Below are 21,205 nucleotides of genomic sequence, written 5' to 3' on the forward strand. Positions count from 1 at the left end.
CTTTTAACTGAAAGAAAAAAGAACAATGACTTTTGTTTGATTTTAAAGAACCACTCAATGCAGTAGAATAGCATAATACAAGTGCATAATAAAAAGACAATGACTTGACTTATCTTTCTGACAAATTTATTTTTTTCCTCTCATTTTCCGCCCCCTGTATCATGTGACAGACATCAGCCAATCACAGCTAGCATACGTATACCCTGTGAGCTTGTGCACATGCTCAGTAGGATCTTGTTTCCCAGAAAGTGTGAATATAAAAAGACTGCGCAAAATTTGATAATGGAAGTAAATTTGTTAAGTGTCTTAAAACTGCTGCTCTATCTGAATCATAAAAGTTTATTTTGGCCTGAGTGTCCCTTTAATGGAAACAGACATTTGCTAAATCTCATGTGTCTTTTTCTTCTTACAGATGAATTGACCTTAGAAGTGGGTAAGTAATTGTGTCAAAAAATAAATATCTGTACAGACAAACTGTCACAAAGTGTTATTAATCCAAAGGAAATGTCTAGCTGCCTAATTAATTGTTATTATTCATTGTGCTTTTGATAACTAGTGAGTTATTTAACCCATCATTAAAAGAAATGAGTCACCTTCTCATTTTTCATCATATATGTAAGCTTTAGTGTCATGTGACCACTCATTTGAAAAAGGAATCTCTTCTCTTTAAACTTAATGGTGCTCCATTGGTAAAAACAAATATGTTAATTTAAAGTAACAGATTGTGCAAAAAAAATACAAAAACAAAAAAAAAACAGCAAACAACTTTCTTGTTTTTCATGCAAAATTAGTACTTAGAATTTCTCACTATAGTCCTTGCCCCCGGTATGTTTAGAAATAGAAAGAACAGTTTCCTCTATGTGAAGAATATAGGAATTTCAAGTATTTCAATTCAAAACATAATAAAACATATTAAAAATGAAGTATTTCTAGCGCAGTTGATCTAGTGCAGTGTCAGGTTAGAGCACAAGCGATAATTGTCATTTTTTCTGCGATAACATTTTACTTTCATCATGTAATGTGGCCACAATAATTTTTTACTTTTAGTGCAGTTAGCGCTCGAGCAAACAAACATATTTGTGCGCCACTTGTAATCTGACCCCTTGTTGGTAGAATACCAGCTGGGTGGCAAGTCTAGGGTATATATATATATATATATATATATATATATATATATATACAGTATATATATATATATATATATATATATACAACACATAGAGAAAGTCCAACACTCACGTACAAGCCCTCAGCTAAGATTAAAAGCAAAAATGGAAGGGTTAGTTACCGCATCTGGCCAAATGGGACAAGCCCAGGTAGCACGTCAAGGTCCCTTCCAAAACCTGGGACCCTAAACCAGCCAAACAATGCAAGCTCTCTATCCAACAAACTGGGAAAAAGCGAAGGGTGCACAGGCTTATGTTATCACCCTAGACATTTACAAAACACAGAAGGGTACTGCACTCTCAGACTTGACTGTGTACACACCATGACTCTGCAACATGCTCAGCCCTGGGTGCTCAATGGCACTCACAGGAAGCTGTGCTGTCCCCAGAGTCACAGGCAGTTAACCCCAGACAGGTCTGGATGCAAGGCCCATAGGGAAAAGGACAAAACAAATGAATACAACACACAGAGAAAGTCCAGCGCTCACAAGCTCTCATCTAAGATAAAAAGCTTGTAAGTGAGTGTTGGACTTTCTCTGTGTGTTGTATTAATTTATTTTGTAATTTTCCCTATGGTTCTTGCACCCAGACCTGTCTGGGGTTAACTGCCTGTGACTCTGGGGACAGCACAACTTCCTGTGAGTGCCATTGAGCACCCAGGGCTGAGCATGTTGCAGGGTCATGGGATGTGTACCCAGTCCAGTCTGAGAGTGCAGTCCCCTATATTAATAAAATAAAAATAACATTTTCTTATAGTGAAGAGCGGTATTTTAACTATTTCTTACCGTACCTTCGATTTTAGCACACTTGGCTCAGCAGCTGAAAATGTTTTCACTTCAAGACTAGTTAATACCACCAATATGAACTTGGCCTAAACATAAAAGGTAAAGTGCAACTCAGCAGCTCCAAATATTACAGCTATCGAGCAGGAAATCACATGCAAGCAAGTCACGTGCAGCGATTACACAAAGGGTGGCTTTAGCTATGTGTTTAACTGCTTTGTAGGGTCTATGATTAAAAAACGACATGCTCTAACAAATCAAGTTATTGCCATTTTCACATCATTCTCCATGATATTTATAGGATAAAACAACCACTTATTTGAAAGAGGAGATTCTCTTCTTTCAAATGATTTATCTGATGCCTCTGTATGTCACAAGGGAGCTGAGATTTCACATCCTTATATGCATCACTGTCTCATATTAGTGTTATATGTCTCTTTTCTGTCTGCAGAGTGGCGCAAAGCTGTCATGAACCGAGGTAAATATAACAACGTCTAATTCTCATCACCTTCCTATTACTCTCTTTACAGACTTTACTTTCCTGAAAATCCCTGGCATCTCCATCCTTCTCTGTGGTCTACATTCATTAAAGGGAAATGAAACCCAAAAATGTCTTTCATGATTCCGATAAAGAATACAATTGTAAACAAAATTCCAATTTAAATCTATCATCAATTTTGCTTCATTATCTTTATATCCTTTATTGAAGGAGTAGCAATGCACTACTGGGAGCTAGCTGAACACATTGGTGAGCCAATGACAAGAGGCATATATGTGCAGCCACCAATCAGCAGCTAACTCCCACCTCCTGCGCCTACTTCAAACAAGGATACCAAGAGAACGAAGCATATTTGATAATAAAAGTAAATCGGAAAGTTGTATGTTCTATCTGAATCATGAACGTTGCAGGGGTTACACATCATTACATACCAGCAATAGTGCAGTAATAAAATGTTTTAACACATTACACTTTTTTTGCATTTATTCATCCATTGAAGACTAAATTAATTTATTAACTGGAAATGATTTATCATATTAATGAAGTACTGAACTGTAAGATCTAGAAACATAGATACAACTTCATTTTAAACACTAAGACAGAGCACTTTCTTTTTCCTTATTTAACTCCATATAATATCATTGTCTGGCTTTTTGTCATAGATATATATATAATATTTCCATTTCCCTCAATCTCAAATCTTCCTCCCTATATCTCTCTTTTATGACCCTCTCACCCCTCTTACATATATGTCTCTCTTTCTACCTCTCTCTCTCTTTCTTGCTCTCTCTCTTTCTCTCTCTCTCTTTCTCTCTTTCTTTCTCGCGCTCTCTTTTTCTCTCTCTCTCTTTCTTTCTCTCTCTCTCACTGTTTCTCTCTCTCTCACTCTCTTTCTCTTTCTTTCTTTCTTTCTCTTTCTCTCTCTTTCTCTCTCTCTCTTTCGCTTTCTTTCTTTCTCTCTTGCTCTCTCTCTCTTTCTCTCTTTCTCTCTCTGTCTCTTTCTCTCTTTCTCTCTCTCTTTCTTACCCTTTATTTCTTTCTTTCTCTCTTTCTTTCTCTCTCTCTCTTTCTCTCTTGCTCTCTTTCTCTCTCTCTTTCTTACTCTTTCTCTCTCTCTTTCTTACTCTCTCTTTCTCTCTTTCTCTCTCTCTCTCTCTCTCTCTTTCTCTCTTGCTCTCTTTCTCTCTCTTTCTCTCTCTCTTTCTTACTCTTTCTCTCTCTCTTTCTTACTCTCTCTTTCTCTCTTTCTTTCTCTCTAGCTCTCTTTTTTTCTCTCTCTTTCTTAATCTTTGCCTTTTACTTTCTCTCTCTTTCTCTCTCTCTTTCTTACTCTCTCTTTCTCTCTTTCTTTCTTTCTTTCTTTCTTTCTTACTCTCTCTCTTTCTCTCTCTTGCTCTCTTTCTCTCTCTCTCTCTCTCTCTTTCTCTCTCTTTCTTACTCTTTATTTCTTTCTTTCTCTCTTTCTTTCTCTTGCTCTCTTTCTGAGATGAGAGAGGCCTGTAATTTTCATCATAGGTATATCTCAACTATGAGAGACAAAATGTGGAAACAAATCCAGACAATCACATTTTCTGATTTGGAAAAAATTTATTTTCATATTATGGTGGAAAATAAGTATTTGGTCACCTACAAACAAGCAAGATTTCTGGCTCTCACAGACCTGTATCTTCTTCTTTAAGAGGCTCCTCTGTCCTCCACTCATTACCTGTATTAATGGCACCTGTTTGAACTTGTTATCATTATAAAAGACACCTGTCCACAACCTCAAACAGTCACACTCCAAACTCCACTATGGTGAAGACCAAAGAGCTGTCGAAGGACACCAGAAACAAAATTTGTAGACTTGCACCAGGCTGGGAAGACTGAATCTGCAATAGGCAAGCAGCTTGGTGTGAAGAAATCAACTGTGGGAGCAATAATTAGAAAATGGAAGACATACAAGACCACTGATAATCTCCCTCGATCTGGGGCTCCACGCAAGACCTCACCCCGTGGGGTCAAAATGATCACAAGAACAGTGAGCAAACATCCCAGAACCACACGGGGGGACCTAGTGAATGACCTGCAGAGAGCTGGGACCAACGTAACAAAGGTTACCATCAGTTACACACTACGTCACCAGGGACTCAGATCCTGCAGTGCCAGACGTGTCCCCCTGCTTAGTACATGTCTGGGCCCGTCTGAAGTATGCTAGAGAGCATTTGGATGATCCAGAAGCGGATTGGGAGAATGTCATATGGTCAGATGAAACCAAAGTAGAACTGTTTGGTAGAAACACAACTCGTCGTGTTTGGAGGAGAGAGAATGCTGAGTTGCAACCAAAGAACATCATACCTACTGTGAAGCATGGGGGTGGCAACATCATGCTTTGGGGCTGTTTCTCTGCAAAGGGAACAGGACGACTGATCCGTGTACATGAAAGAATGAATGGGGCCATGTATCGTGAGATTTTGAGTGCAAACCTCCTTCCATCAGCAAGGGCATTGAAGATGAAACGTGGCTGGGTCTTTGAGCATGACAATGATCCCAAACACACCGCCCGGGCAATGAAGGAGTGACTTCGTAAGAAGCATTTCAAGGTCCTGGAGTGGCCTAGCCAGTCTCCAGATCTCAACCCCATAGAAAACCTTTGGAGGGAGTTGAAAGTCTGTGTTGCCCAGCGACAGTCCCAAAACATCACTGCTCTAGAGGAAATCTGCATGCAGGAATGGGCCAACATACCAGCAACAGTGTCTGACAGCCTTGTGAAGACTTACAGAAAACGTTTGACCTCTGTCATTGCCAACAAAGGATATATAACAAAGTATTGAGATGAACTTTTGATATTGACCAAATACTTATTTTCCACCATAATTTCCAAATAAATTATTTCCAAATCAGACAATGTGATTGTCTGGATTTGTTTCCACATTTTGTCTCTCATAGTTGAGGTATACCTATGATGAAAATTACAGGCCTCTCTCATCTTCTTAAGTGGGAGAACTTGCACAATTGGTGGCTGACTAAATACTTTTTTGCTCCACTGTATTTAACGCCAAATAATTTTATTGTCTGGCTTCTTGTCATAGATATATATATATATATAATATTTCCATTTCCCTCAATCTCAAATCTTCCTCCCTCTATCTCTCTTTTATGCCCCTCTCTCCCCTCTTACATATATGTCTCTCTTTCTCTCCTCTCTCTCTATTTCTTACTCTCTCTCTTTCTCTCTCTCTTTCTCTCTTTTTTTCTCTTCTCTTTTTTTCTCTCTTTCTCTATCTTTCTTTATCTTTTTCCCTCTCTTTCTCTCTTTCTTTCTCTTTCTCTCTCTCTTACTCTTTCTCTCTCTTTTTCTCACTATCTCTTCCTCTCGATCTCTCTTTCTTACTATTTCTTTCTCTCTTTCTATCTCTCTATTTCTATCTCTCTCTGTTTCTATGTTTCTCTCTCTCTTTTTTTTACTCCCTCTCTTTCTCTTTCTTTTTCTCTCTCTTTTTTTCCTCTTCTCTTTCTTTCTTTCTTTCTTTCTTTCTCTATCTTTCTCTATCTTTTTCTCTCTCTCTTTCTTTCTCTCTCTCTTTCTCTTTCTCTCTCTTTTTCTCACTATCTCTTCCTCTCGATCTCTCTTTCTTACTATTTCTTCTGTTATGTGTGATCAGTCCACGGGTCATCATTACTTCTGGGATATAACTCCTCCCCAACAGGAAATGCAAGAGGATTCACCCAGCAGAGCTGCATATAGCTCCTCCCCTCCACGTCAGTCCCAGTCATTCTCTTGCACCCAACGACTAGATAGGATGTGTGAGAGGACTATGGTGATTATACTTAGTTTTTATGACTTCAATCAAAAGTTTGTTATTTTAAAATAGCACCGGAGCGTGTTATTACTTCTCTGGCAGAGTTTGAGGAAGAATCTGTCAGAGTTTTTTACTATGATTTTAACCGGAGTAGTTAAGATCATATTGCTGTTCTCGGCCATCTGAGGGAGGTAAAGGCTTCAGATCAGGGGACAGCGGGCAGATGAATCTGCATTGAGGTATGTAGCAGTTTTTATTTTCTGAATGGAATTGATGAGAAAATCCTGCCATACCGTTAAAATGACATGTATGTATACACTTCAGTATTCTGGGGATGGTATTTCACCGGAACTACTCTGTTAAAGGTCACTAATCCTTTTTAATAACTATTTATCATGTTAAACGTTTTTGCTGGAATGTAGAATCGTTTACATTGCTGAGGTACTGTGTGAATAAATATTTGGGCATTATTTTCCACTTGGCAGTTTTTTTGCTTTAATTGTGACAGTTTCGTTTCTCTTCACTGCTGTGTGGGAGAGGGAGGGGCCGTTTTTGGCGCTCTTTGCTACGCATCAAAAAATACCAGTCAGTTACTTTTATATTTCCTGCATGATCCGGTTCATCTCTGATAGATCTCAGGGGTCTTCAAACTTCTTTGAAGGGAGGTAAATTCTCTCAGCAGAGCTGTGAGAATTCTTATAGTGACTGTGAATAAAAACGTTGCTTTGTATTTTTTATGTCAAATTTAATTATTGTTATTTTACTAATGGGAACAAACCTTTGCTAAAAGTTTTGTTGTTTTAAAGTTTGATGCTATAACTGTTTTTCAGTTCATTATTTCAACTGTCATTTAATCGTTAGTACCTCTTTGAGGCACAGTACGTTTTTTGCTAAAAAAGATTATAACCAAGTTGTAAGTTTTTTGCTAGTGTGTTAAACATGTCTGACTCAGAGGAAGATATCTGTGTCATTTGTTCCAATGCCAAGGTGGAGCCCAATAGAAATTTATGTACTAACTGTATTGATGCTACTTTAAATAAAAGTCAATCTGTACAATGTGAACAAATTTCACCAAACAGCGAGGGGAGAGTTATGCCGACTAACTCGCCTCACGCGGCAGTACCTGCATCTCCCGCCCGGGAGGTGCGTGATATTTTGGCGCCTAGTACATCTGGGCGGCCATTACAGATAACATTACAAGATATGGCTACTGTTATGACTGAAGTTTTGTCTAAATTACCAGAACTAAGAGGCAAGCGTGATCACTCTGGGGTGAGAACAGAGTGCGCTGACAATGCTAGGGCCATGTCTGATACTGCGTCACAGCTCGCAGAGCATGAGGACGGAGAGCTTCATTCTGTGGGTGACGGTTCTGATCCAAACAGATTGGACTCAGATATTTCAAATTTTAAATTTAAATTGGAGAACCTCCGTGTATTACTAGGGGAGGTCTTAGCAGCTCTCAACGATTGTAACACCGTTGCAATACCAGAGAAACTGTGTAGGTTGGATAAATACTTTGCGGTACCGGCGAGTACTGACGTTTTTCCTATACCTAAGAGACTAACTGAAATTGTTACTAAGGAGTGGGATAGACCCGGTGTGCCGTTCTCACCCCCTCCAATATTTAGAAAGATGTTTCCAATAGACGCCACCACTCGGGACTTATGGCAAACGGTCCCCAAGGTGGAGGGAGCAGTTTCTACTTTAGCTAAGCGTACCACTATCCCGGTGGAGGATAGCTGTGCTTTCTCAGATCCAATGGATAAAAAATTAGAGGGTTACCTTAAGAAAATGTTTGTTCAACAAGGTTTTATATTACAACCCCTTGCATGTATCGCGCCGATTACGGCTGCGGCAGCATTTTGGATTGAGTCGCTTGAAGAGAACCTTAGTTCATCTACGCTAGACGACATTACGGACAGGCTTAGAGTCCTTAAACTAGCTAATTCCTTCATTTCGGAGGCCGTAGTACATTTAACCAGACTTACGGCTAAGAACTCAGGATTCGCCATACAGGCACGTAGGGCGCTGTGGCTAAAATCCTGGTCAGCGGATGTTACTTCTAAGTCCAAATTACTTAATATACCTTTCAAGGGGCAGTCTTTATTTGGGCCCGGTTTGAAAGAGATTATCGCTGACATTACAGGAGGTAAGGGCCACGCCCTACCTCAAGACAAAGCCAAAGCTAAGGCTAGACAGTCTAATTTTCGTCCCTTTCGGAACTTCAAAACAGGAGCAGCATCAACCTCCACTGCACCAAAACAGGAAGGAGCTGTTGCTCGTTACAGGCAAGGCTGGAAGCCTAACCAGTCCTGGAACAAGAGCAAGCAGGCCAGGAAACCTGCTGCTGCCCCAAAGACAGCATGAACCGAGAGCCCCCGATCCGGGACCGGATCTAGTGGGGGGCAGACTCTCTCTCTTCGCCCAGGCCTGGGCAAGAGATGTTCAGGATCCCTGGGCACTAGAGATCATATCTCAGGGATACCTTCTAGACTTCAAATTATCTCCCCCAAGAGGGAGATTTCATCTGTCAAGGTTGTCAACAAACCAGATAAAGAAAGAAGCGTTTCTACGCTGCGTACAAGATCTGTTAATAATGGGAGTGATCCATCCGGTTCCGCGGTCGGAACAAGGACAAGGGTTCTACTCAAACCTGTTTGTGGTTCCCAAAAAAGAGGGAACTTTCAGGCCAATCTTAGATTTAAAGATTCTAAACAAATTCCTAAGAGTTCCATCGTTCAAAATGGAAACTATTCGGACAATCTTACCCATGATCCAAGAGGGTCAGTACATGACCACAGTGGATTTAAAGGATGCTTACCTTCACATACCGATCCACAAAGATCATCACCGGTATCTAAGGTTTGCCTTCTTAGACAGGCACTACCAGTTTGTAGCTCTTCCATTCGGATTGGCTACGGCTCCAAGAATCTTCACAAAGGTTCTGGGTGCCCTTCTGGTGGTACTAAGACCGCGAGGGATTTCGGTAGCTCCATACCTAGACGACATTCTAATACAAGCTTTCAAACTGCCAAGTCTCATACAGAGTTAGTTCTGGCATTTCTAAGGTCGCATGGATGGAAAGTGAACGAAAAGAAGAGTTCTCTTTTTCCTCTCACAAGAGTTCCATTCTTGGGGACTCTTATAGATTTACCTGACAGAGGACAGGTTAACAAAGCTTCAAAATGCATGCCGTGTCCTTCATTCCATTCAACACCCGTCAGTAGCTCAATGCATGGAGGTGATCGGCTTAATGGTAGCGGCAATGGACATAGTACCTTTTGCACGCCTACACCTCAGACCTCTGCAATTATGCATGCTAAGTCAGTGGAATGGGGATTACTCAGATTTGTCCCCTACCCTGAATCTGAATCAAGAGACCAGAAATTCTCTTCTATGGTGGCTTCATCGGCCACACCTGTCCAGGGGGATGCCATTCAGCAGGCCAGACTGGACAATTGTAACAACAGACGCCAGCCTACTAGGTTGGGGCGCTGTCTGGAATTCTCTGAAGGCTCAGGGACTATGGAATCAGGAGGAGAGTCTCCTTCCAATAAACATTCTGGAATTGAGAGCAGTTCTCAATGCCCTTCTAGCTTGGCCCCAATTAACAACTCGGGGGTTCATCAGGTTTCAGTCGGACAACATCACGACTGTAGCTTACATCAACCATCAGGGAGGGACAAGAAGCTCCCTAGCAATGGTGGAAGTATCAAAGATAATTCGCTGGGCAGAGTCTCACTCTTGCCACCTGTCAGCAATCCACATCCCGGGAGTGGAGAACTGGGAGGCGGATTTCTTGAGTCGCCAGACTTTTCATCCGGGGGAGTGGGAACTTCATCCGGAGGTCTTTGCCCAAATACTTCGACGTTGGGGCAAACCAGAGATAGATCTCATGGCGTCTCGCCAGAACGCCAAACTTCCTCGCTACGGGTCCAGATCCAGGGATCCGGGAGCGGTTCTGATAGATGCTTTGACAGCACCTTGGAACTTCGGGATGGCTTATGTGTTTCCACCCTTTCCGCTGCTTCCTCGATTGATTGCCAAAATCAAACAGGAGAGAGCATCAGTGATTCTAATAGCGCCTGCATGGCCACGCAGGACTTGGTATGCAGATCTAGTGGACATGTCATCCTGTCCGCCTTGGTCTCTACCTCTAAGACAGGACCTTCTGATACAGGGTCCATTCAAACATCAAAATCTAACTTCTCTGAAGCTGACTGCTTGGAAATTGAACGTTTGATTTTATCAAAACGTGGTTTTTCTGAGTCGGTTATTGATACCCTGATACAGGCTAGGAAGCCTGTTACCAGAAAGATTTACCATAAAATATGGCGTAAATACCTATACTGGTGCGAATCCAAACATTACTCCTGGAGTAAGGTTAGGATCTCTAGGATATTGTCTTTTCTACAAGAAGGGTTAGAAAAGGGTTTATCAGCTAGTTCATTAAAGGGACAGATTTCAGCTCTGTCCATCTTGTTACACAGGCGTCTGTCAGAAAATCCAGACGTCCAGGCTTTTTGTCAGGCTTTAGCTAGGATCAAGCCTGTGTTTAAAGCTGTTGCTCCGCCATGGAGTTTAAACTTAGTTCTTATCGTTTTACAGGGTGTTCCATTTGAACCCCTTCATTCCATTGATATAAAATTGTTATCTTGGAAAGTTCTGTTTTTAATGGCTATTTCCTCGGCTCGAAGAGTCTCTGAGTTATCAGCCTTACATTGTGATTCTCCTTATCTGATTTTTCACTCAGACAAGGTAGTTCTGCGTACTAAACCTGGGTTCTTACCTAAGGTGGTCACTAACAGGAATATCAATCAAGAGATTGTTGTTCCATCCTTGTGTCCAAATCCTTCTTCAAAGAAGGAACGTCTTCTACACAATCTGGATGTAGTTCGTGCCCTCAAGTTCTACTTGCAGGCAACTAAAGATTTTCGCCAAACTTCTTCCCTGTTTGTCGTTTATTCTGGACAGAGGAGAGGTCAAAAAGCTTCTGCTACCTCTCTCTCTTTTTGGCTTCGTAGCATAATACGTTTAGCCTATGAGACTGCTGGTCAGCAGCCTCCTGAAAGAATTACAGCTCACTCCACTAGAGCTGTGGCTTCCACTTGGGCCTTTAAGAATGAGGCCTCTGTTGAACAGATTTGCAAGGCTGCAACTTGGTCTTCGCTTCATACTTTTTCCAAATTTTACAAATTTGACACTTTTGCTTCTTCGGAGGCTATTTTTGGGAGAAAGGTTCTTCAGGCAGTGGTTCCTTCTATATAATGAGCCTGCCTATCCCTCCCGTCATCCGTGTACTTTTGCTTTGGTATTGGTATCCCAGAAGTAATGATGACCCGTGGACTGATCACACATAACAGAAGAAAACATAATTTATGCTTACCTGATAAATTCCTTTCTTCTGTTGTGTGATCAGTCCACGGCCCGCCCTGTTTTAAGGCAGGTAAATATCTTTTAAATTATACTCCAGTCACCACTTCACCCTTGGTTACTCCTTTCTCGTTGATTCTTGGTCGAATGACTGGGACTGACGTGGAGGGGAGGAGCTATATGCAGCTCTGCTGGGTGAATCCTCTTGCATTTCCTGTTGGGGAGGAGTTATATCCCAGAAGTAATGATGACCCGTGGACTGATCACACAACAGAAGAAAGGAATTTATCAGGTAAGCATAAATTATGTTTTCTTTCTCTCTTTCTATCTCTCTCTCTATTTCTATCTCTCTCTGTTTCTTTCTATGTTTCTCTCTCTCTTTCTTACTCCCTCTCTTTCTCTCTCTTTTTCTCTCTCTTTTTTTCCTCTTCTCTTTCTTTCTTTCTTTCTTTCTTTCTTTCTTTCTCTATCTTTCTCTATCTTTTTCTCTCTCTCTTTCTTTCTCTCTCTCTTTCTCTTTCTCTCTCTCTCTTTCTTACTCTTTCTCTCTCTTTTTCTCACTATCTCTTCATCTCGATCTCTCTTTCTTACTATTTCTTTCTCTCTTTCTATCTCTCTCTATTTCTATCTCTCTGTCTTTCTTTCTCTCTCTCTGTTTCTTTCTCTGTTTCTCTCTCTCTTTCTCTCTCTCTTTCTCTCTCGCTCTCTTTTTCTCTCTCTTTCTCTCTTTCTTAATCTTTCTCTTTTTCTTTCTCTCTCTCTTTCTCTCTCTCTCTGTCTCTCGCTATCTCTCTCCCTCTTTCTCTCTCTCCTTATTTCTGTCTCTCTTTGTCTCTCTCTCCTCTCTCTTTCTCTCTTTCTTATATCTGTCTCCCTCTCTTATCTGCTTCTTCTTTTTGTTACCAATATTTTTCTTGTAAGGTGTATCCAGTCCACGGGTTCATCCATTACTTGTGGGATATTCTCCTTCCCAACAGGAAGTTGCAAGAGGACACCCACAGCAGAGCTGTCTATATAGCTCCTCCCCTAACTGCCACCTCCAGTCATTCTCTTGCAACTCTCGACAAGGGAAGTATCAAGAGATAAGTGGTGACTTAGTGTAGTGTTATCTTCAATCAAAAGTTTGTTATTTTTAAATGGTACCGGCGTTGTACCGTTTTTACTCTCAGGTAGAAATTAGATGAAGAATTCTGCCTGGAGGTTGATGATCTTAGCGGTTTGTAACTAAGGTCCATTGCTGTTCTCACACATAAATGAAGAGTATGGAAGAAAGCTTCAGTTGGGGGAACGGTCTGCAGATTACCTGCTTCGAGGTATGTTCAGTATTTTTATTTCTAGAGAGATGAAATAAGTTCTAGAAAATGCTGACAGAGCCTTGTGTATTTGAGGTAAGCCTGATGCAGTGATTTAACAGCGACTGGGAACATGCTTACAAAACAGGGTAATACTCATGTTAATATTATTCAGTGTCAAAACGTTTACATGTTTTCATAAATAGAAAGTTTTTTCTCTGAGGGAGATAAATCTTTATTTGGGGCCTAGTTTTCCACATGGCTAGTCAGATACTCTTAGGAGTATTTTCTTAAGGCCCCTCTGACATCCAGTACACGGTGGGAGGGGCCTATTTTAGCGCTATTGCTGCACAGTTTTAATTCAGACTGAGACATCCAGCTTCCCTAGAGCAGTCCTTTGGCATCTGAGGACCATTATAAGGGGTTTATTCCTTCACCAAATTGTATTTGAGGGCAGGTAGGAGCCCCAGCAGAGCTGTGGCAGTTGCTCAACTGTTTTTTAACAGTGGTTGACATTTTTTAATCCGGTTTGGGGGCTAAGGGGTTAATCATCCATTTGCAAGTGGGTGCAATGTTGCTTTAGTCCCTTACACACACTGTAAAAATTTCGAAGACTTTACTATATTTTTACACTGTTTTGCAGTTTAAGTGCTAGTTTTTTTTCCTCTTAAAGGCACAGTAACGTTTTTGTTTAATTACTGTTTCGCCTTTATTAAAGTGTTTTCCAAGCTTGCTTGTCTCATTACTAGTCTGTTAAACATGTCTGACATAGAGGAAACTTCTTGTTCAGTATGTTTGGAAGCCATGGAGAAACCCCCTCTTAGAATGTGTACCAAATGTACTGAAATTTCTATAAACTATAAAGACCATATTATGGCGCTTAAAGATTTATCTCCAGAGGATTCTCTGACTGAAAAAAGAGAGATTATGCCATCTAGCTCTCCCCATGTGTCAGAACCTATAACTCCCGCTCAAGTGACGCAAAGTACATCTAGTGCGTCTAATTCTTTTACCTTACAGGACATGGCGGCAGTTATGACTAATACCCTTACAGAGGTATTGTCCAAACTGCCAGGGTTACAAAGAAAGCAAGACAGCTCTGGGGCCAGAACTAATACAGAGCTTTCTGACGCTTTAATACCTGTGTCTGATATACCCTCACAATACTCAGAAGCTGAGGCAGGAGAGCTTCTATCTGTGGGTGACATTTCAGATTCAGGGAAGGCGTTGCTTCAGTCTGATTCTGAAATGACAGCGTTTAAATTTAAGCTCGAACACCTCTGCTTATTGCTTAGGGAGGTTTTAGCAACTCTGGATGACTGTGAACCCATTGTAGTTCCAGAGAAATTGTGTAAGATGGACAAGTACTTTGCAGTGCCTGTTTACACTGATGTTTTTCCAGTCCCTAAGAGGTTTTCGGAAATTATTACTAAGGAATGGGATAGACCAGGTGTGCCGTTCTCTCCCCCTCCTGCTTTTAAAAAGATGTTTCCCATAGATGCCGCCATATGGGACTCGTGGCAGACGGTCCCTAAGGTGGAGGGAGCAGTCTCTACCCTAGCGAAGCGTACAACTATCCCCGTCGAGGACAGTTGTGCTTTCCTAGATCCAATGGATAAAAAATTGGAGGGTCTCCTTAAGAAAATTGTTATACATCAAGGTTTTATTCTCCAGCCTCTTGCATGCATTGCCCCAGTTACTGCTGCAGCGGCTTTCTGGTTCGAGTCTCTTGAGGAGGCTCTACAGGTGGAGACCCCATTAGATGATATTTTAGACAGGATTAAAGCTCTTAAGTTAGCTAATTCCTTAATTTCTGATGCCGTTTTTCATTTAACCAAGCTGACGGCTAAGAATTCAGGTTTTGCCATTCTGGCGCGCAGGGCGCTTCGGCTTAAGTCCTGGTCAGCAGATGTTACTTCAAAGTCTAATCTTCTTAACACCCCTCTCTGACATTACTGGAGGAAAGGGTCATGCCCTTCCTCAGGATAGGTCCAGCAAATTAAGGACCAAGCAGAATAATTTTCGTTCCTTTCGAAACTTCAAGGGTGGCGCACCTTCGGTTTCCTCTAATGCAAAACAAGAGGGAAATTTCACCCAGTCCAAACCAGTCTGGAGACTTAACCAGACTTGGAACAAAGGTAAGCAGGCCAAGAAGCCTGCTGCTGCCTCTAAGACAGCATGAAGGGGTAGCCCCCATCCGGGACCGGATCTAGTAGGGGCAGACTTTCTCTCTTCGCCCAGGCTTGGGCAAGAGACGTCCAGGATCCCTGGGCACTAGAGATTGTTTCCCAGGGTTATCTTCTGGAATTCAAAGGTTCATCTCCAAAGGGGAGATTTCATCTCTCACAATTATCTGCAAACCAGATAAAGAGAGAGGCATTCTTACGTTGCGTTCAAGACCTACTGGTTATGGGAGTGATCCACCCAGTTCCAAGAGAGGAGCAGGGGCAGGGTTTCTATTCAAAACTGTTTATAGTTTCCAAAAGAGAGGGAAATTTCAGACCAATCTTGGATCTCAAAATCCTAAACAAATTTCTCAGGGTCCCATCCTTCAAAATGGAGACAATTCGAACCATCCTCCCGATGATCCAGGAGGGTCAATATATGACTACCGTGGACTTAAAGGATGCTTATCTACACATTCCGATTCACAGAGAGCATCATCAGTCCCTAAGGTTCGCCTTCCTAGACAGGCATTACCAGTTTGTGGCTCTTCCCTTCGGGTTAGCCACGGCGCCATTCTGATTGAGGCGTCGACTTTTCAAATCCCATACGGACATTGTTCTGGCCTTTCTGAGGTCTCACGGGTGGAAAGTGAACAGAGAAAAGAGTTCTCTTTCTCCCTTCACAAGAGTTTCCTTCCTAGGAACTCTGATAGATTCAGTAGAAATGAAGATTTTTCTGATGGAGGTCAGGATATCAAAGCTTCTAACTTCCTGCCGTGTTCTTCATTCCACTTCTCGGCCATCAGTGGCTCAGTGTATGGAAATGATCGGCCTAATGGTAGCGGCAATGGACATAGTTCCGTTAGCCCGCCTACATCTCAGACCACTGCAACTTTACATGCTCAATCAGTGGAATGGGGACTACACAGATTCAAAAGACCAGGGATTCTCTTCTCTGGTGGTTATCTCGGGTTCACCTGTCCAGGGGAATGAGTTTCTGCAGGCCAGAGTGGACTATAGTGACGACAGATGCCAGCTTTCTGGGCTGGGGTGCGGTCTGGAACTCCCTGAAGGCTCAGGGTTCGTGGACTCAGGAGAAGCCCTCCTTTCGATAAACATTCTGGAACTCAGAGCGATATTCAATGCTCTTCAGTCTTGGCCTCAGCTAGCTGCGGTCAAGTTCATCAGATTTCAGTCGGACAATATCCCCTGGCAATGATGGAAGTTTCAAAGATAATTTTATGGGCGGAGGTTCACTCTTGCCATCTATCTGCTATCCATATCCCAGAAGTAGAGAACTGGGAGGCGGACTTTCTAAGTCGGCAGACTTTTCATCCGGGAGAGTGGGAGCTCCATCCGGAGGTATTTGCCCAGCTGATTCAATTATGGGGCAAACCAGAACTGGATCTGATGGCGTCTCGTCAGAACGCCAAGCTTCCTCGTTCCGGGTCCAGGTCGAGGGATCCCCAGGCGACGCTGATAGATGCTCTATCAGTGCCCTGGTCCTTCAGCCTGGCTTATGTGTTTCCACCGTTTCCTCTCCTCCCTCGTCTGATTGCCAAGATCAAGCAGGAGAGAGCTTCAGTGATTTTGATTGCACCTGCGTAGCCACGCAGGACTTGGTATGCAGATCTGGTGGACATGTCATCCTTTCCACCATGGACTCTGCCGCTGAGGCAGGACCTTCTACTCCAAGGTCCATTCAAACATCCAAATCTAGTTTCTCTGCGTCTGACTGCTTGGAGATTGAACGCTTGATTTTAGCAAAACGTGGTTTCTCCGAGTCGGTCATTGATACTTTGGTTCAGGCTCGAAAGCCTGTCACCAGGAAAATCTATCATAAGATATGGTGTAAATATCTTCATTGGTGTGAATCCAAGGGTTACTTGTGGAGTAAGGTCAGGATTCCCAGGATACTATCTTTTCTCCAAGAAGGATTGGAAAAGGGATTATCGGCTAGTTCCTTAAAGGGACAGATTTCTGCTCTGTCTATTCTTTTGCACAAGCGCCTGGCTGATGTTCCAGACGTTCAGGCGTTTTGTCAGGCTTTGGTTAGAATCAGGCCTGTGTTTAAACCTGTTGCTCCGCCATGGAGTTTAAATTTAGTTCTTAAGGTTCTTCTAGGGGTTCCGTTTGAACCCTTGAATTCCATAGATATCAAGCTTTTATCTTGGAAAGTTCAGTTCTGTTTTCAGTAGCTATCTCTTCGGCTCGAAGAGTTTCAGAGTTATCTGCCTTGCAGTGTGATTCTCCTTATCTGATCTTCCATGCAGATAAGGTAGTTTTGCGTACCAAACCTGTTTTTTTTCCTAAGGTAGTATCTAATAGGAATATCAATCAGGAAATTGTTGTTTCTTTCACTGTGTCCTAATCCTTCTTCAAAGAAGGAACGTCTGTTACACAATCTTGACGTGGTTCGTGCTTTAAAGTTTTATTTGCAAGCTACTAAGGATTTTCGTCAAACATCTGCACTGTTTGTTGTCTACTCTGGAAAGAGGAGAGGCCAAAAGGCTTCGGCAACTTCTCTTTCTTTTTGGCTAAGAAGCATAATTCCTTTAGCCTATGAGACTGCTGACCAGCAGCCTCCTGAAAGAATTACAGCTCATTCTACTAGAGCGGTAGCCTCCACATGGGCTTTTAAACATGACGCCTCTGTTGAACAGATTTGTAAGGCGGCAACTTGGTCTTCGCTTCATACTTTTTCTAAATTCTACAAATTTGATACTTTTGCTTCCTCAGAGGCTATTTTTGGGAGAAAGGTCTTTCAGGCAGTGGTGCCTTCCATTTAAGTAACTGCCTTGTCCCTCCCTTCATCCGTGTCCTAAAGCTTTGGTATTGGTATCCCACAAGTAATGGATGAACCCGTGGACTGGATACACCTTACAAGAGAAAACAAAATGTATGCTTATCTGATAAATTTCTTTCTCTTGTGGTGTATCCAATCCACGGCCCGCCCTGTCACTTTAAGGCAGGTGTTTTTATTTTTTAAACTACAGTCACCACTGCACCCTATAGTTTCTCCTTTTTCTTACTTGTCTTCGGTCGAATGACTGGAGGTGGCAGTTAGGGGAGGAGCTATATAGACAGCTCTGCTGTGGGTGTCCTCTTGCAACTTCCTGTTGGGAAGGAGAATATCCCACAAGTAATAAATGAACCCGTGGACTAGATACACCACAAGAGAAAGAAATTTATCAGGTAAGCATAAATTTTGTTTTTGTCTACAACTTACTGTCAATCATTATCAATATCTTGGTCCCCTTCCCTCCCCATTAGCCATATATTTTCATATATTAGATCTTCCTTCTTTCCTTTATTGTTATATTTCTTTCTCTTCCCATGTGTACCTAAGTTTTAAAATAAATCTCTCGATTTCAGAGTTTATAACCTTCAATCCTAAAACTGCCAACGCAAAAATTTCAATCTCGCCTGACAATCTAATACTCTCTCCAGACCCTCCTGCTGTTAAATATGAGCCCATCTCACTCCAATTTGAGAAAGAGCGCTGTTGTCTTGGTAATGAACTCTTTAATAATGGATTTCACTACTGGGAAGTAGAAGTCGGAAATGGTCTAGAATGGGCCGTTGGTGTGGCTAACCCAGACGTCCGAAAAACTGGAGCTTATATGTTTAGTCCTACAGAACATATATGGTGTATTGCACGCTTTGTTGAAAATGTTAAGGCATTGGATAATTCAGAGAAGACACTTGAGCTAAATGACAATGCTCTTGAGAGAGTTGGCATCTACCTAAAGCTTCAGAGGCCATGTGAGGTCTCTTTCTATAACCCCCAATCCTGGGAATGTCTTTATACCTTCAATGATTTGACTCCATGTGGACATTTTCATCCATTTTTTTGGGTGGGGACAAATGGTGCCTCCATACGACTGTTGGAAAACAGATGCGCAAGTACTGTGGAGATAACAGAGCAGGAGAACATGCAGGAGAACAATATGGAACAGATGAGGCTTCTTGTAGAAGCCTAGAAGCTAGGTGAGAAAAGGGAAGATGTAGACAGGTAGATTTACTAATGAAATGTAATTTTCAAAATTGAAATTAAAAAATCATGGATGACAATAAATTTGCAGAAGGAATGGGATGGGCGAATGTTTCGAAACATTCAAAATTTAAAAATAATTTTGATACAAACTTTTTTTTAATATTTCTTTTCAAATTTTAAAGAACATTAAAAAATATTTGTTTGAATAATCGAATGTTTAGCTGTGTATTTTACATGAAATTCGAAAATATTACTAACATTCGATTTTTTTAATTTGTTTTTTAATATTTGATTTCAAAATAGTATTTCTAATATTCAAATTCGAAACCAACGTTCGAAATCGAAACTTACATTTGAAAACTGGAAATAACATTAGATTTTTTTAATTTTAAAGAAAATTCTTTCTTATCAACATTCGATTTTCCAAATCGAATTTTGACAATAAAATTTGTTCTACCATTAGAATTAGAATTTAAAGGGATAGTAAACACCAAAAATGTATTGTTTAAAAAGATAGATAATCCCTTTATGTACCATTCCCCAGTTTTATAGTTATAGTAATACACTTTTTACCTCTGTAATTACCTTGGATCTAAGCTTCTGCTGACTGCCTCCTTATCTCAGATTTTTTGACAGACTTGCATTTCAGGCAATTAGTGCTGACTCTTAAATAACTTCTTGTGCGTGAGCACAGTATTATCTACATGAAACACATGAACTAACGTCCTCTAGCTGTGAAAACTGTCAAATGCATTCAGATGAGAGGCGGCCTTCAAGGGCTTAGAAATTAGCATATGAGCCTTCCTAGGTTTAGTTTTCAACTAAGAATAACAAAAAAACAAAGCAAATTTGATGATAAAAGTAAATTAGAAAGTTGTTTAAAATTACATGTCCTATCTGAATTATGAAAGTTTAATTTGGACTTTACTATTCTTTTAAACATATTTACCCATCCCTAATTTACACTGAGATTTTGACATTTACCTTTTCAAGCTTTCAACATGCTTACAAGAAACAAACTCCACTTAAAATATAGCCAAGGGCTTAGCTTGCGGTTGTTCTGCAGAATTCAAGATTATCACAAAATGGGAGTTCCATCTTGCTGTCAATTCTTCCATTATGTCCAAGTTTCTCTCTCCTGGGGCAGGAAATACGTTTTATCTTGCTAGTAGTGAGTAAATAGGATTTTTTTTGTTGTTATTTTTTCACCTTTCATTTTATACCGTTTGTTTGGGGTTTTCTGTTTTTGTAATATTGTTTGTTTTGTTTTGTTTTTTATGTACGCACTGTGACCATTTTTGTTCATAATAAATGTTTAATTATTAAAGGGACACTAAACCCACATTTTTTCTTTCATGATTCAGATAGAGTATGCAATTTTAAGCAACTTTCTAATTTACTCCTATTATCAATTTTTCTTCGTTCTCTTGCTATCTTTATTTAAAAAGCAGGAATGTGATGCATAGGAGCCGGCCCATTTTTGGCTGAGAACCTGGGTTATGCTTGCTTATTGGTGGGTAAATGTAGCCTCCAATAAGCAAGCGCTATCCATGGTGCTAAACCTTAAAATGGGCTGGCTGCTAAGATTTACATTTCTGCTTTTAAAATAAAGATAGCAAGTGAACAAAGAAAAATTGATATTAGGAGTTAATTAGAAAGTTGCTTAAAATGTCATGCTCTATCTGAATCATGAAAGAAAAAAATTGGGTTAAGTGTCCCTTTAAGTTTTGCCTTTGTCTGCTGATTCATGTTACTGAAGAGACTGTTATTGCTATTGTTTTTGTAAGAAAAAATGTGAAGCGCAAGTAAATAAATCACTTTGCAATTGAATAAAAGCATATCATAAAACCATGAAGATAGTTTGTCTCCCAGTGTCCTCCTTGTACCATAAAGTGTCCTACAAAGCTCCTCCTCCTAAAGTCGGCTATAAGCCACGCCCCCATCCATTGACGGTTACTGTAGTGTGTTGGAGTGTAGATGCTGGTTGAGGCTCACAGAAAACCTCCCTTATAAAAAAAAAGGCAGCACCTACCCCTTCAGAAGTAATTCTACCTTACTTTACAGAGGAATCAGTTGTAGGGCAATGCTTATTACAAAAGAATTGTTTATACCTCCACCTTACTCTACAGAGGGCTGGATAATGTCTTAC

The 21,205-nt window shown here is 40.9% G+C and overlaps 1 protein-coding gene across 1 annotated transcript in view; it reads left to right on the forward strand.

The window, feature by feature from the left end:
- The window catches only part of LOC128667006 (butyrophilin subfamily 1 member A1), a 149,004-nt gene extending 128,554 nt beyond the window's left edge, over positions 1 to 20,450 (forward strand). The window contains exons 6-8 of the mRNA XM_053721862.1: positions 413 to 433; positions 2,400 to 2,426; positions 18,435 to 20,450. Of these exons, the coding sequence (XP_053577837.1) occupies positions 413 to 433; positions 2,400 to 2,426; positions 18,435 to 19,042 (656 nt within the window). The 3' untranslated portion in view covers positions 19,043 to 20,450. The remainder of the gene's footprint in view (positions 1 to 412; positions 434 to 2,399; positions 2,427 to 18,434) is intronic.
- The last annotated feature ends 755 nt before the right edge of the window (positions 20,451 to 21,205 follow it).

The sequence above is a fragment of the Bombina bombina genome, chromosome 7 (genome assembly GCF_027579735.1).
Source record: "Bombina bombina isolate aBomBom1 chromosome 7, aBomBom1.pri, whole genome shotgun sequence".
NCBI classification, from domain to species: Eukaryota; Metazoa; Chordata; class Amphibia; order Anura; family Bombinatoridae; genus Bombina; species Bombina bombina.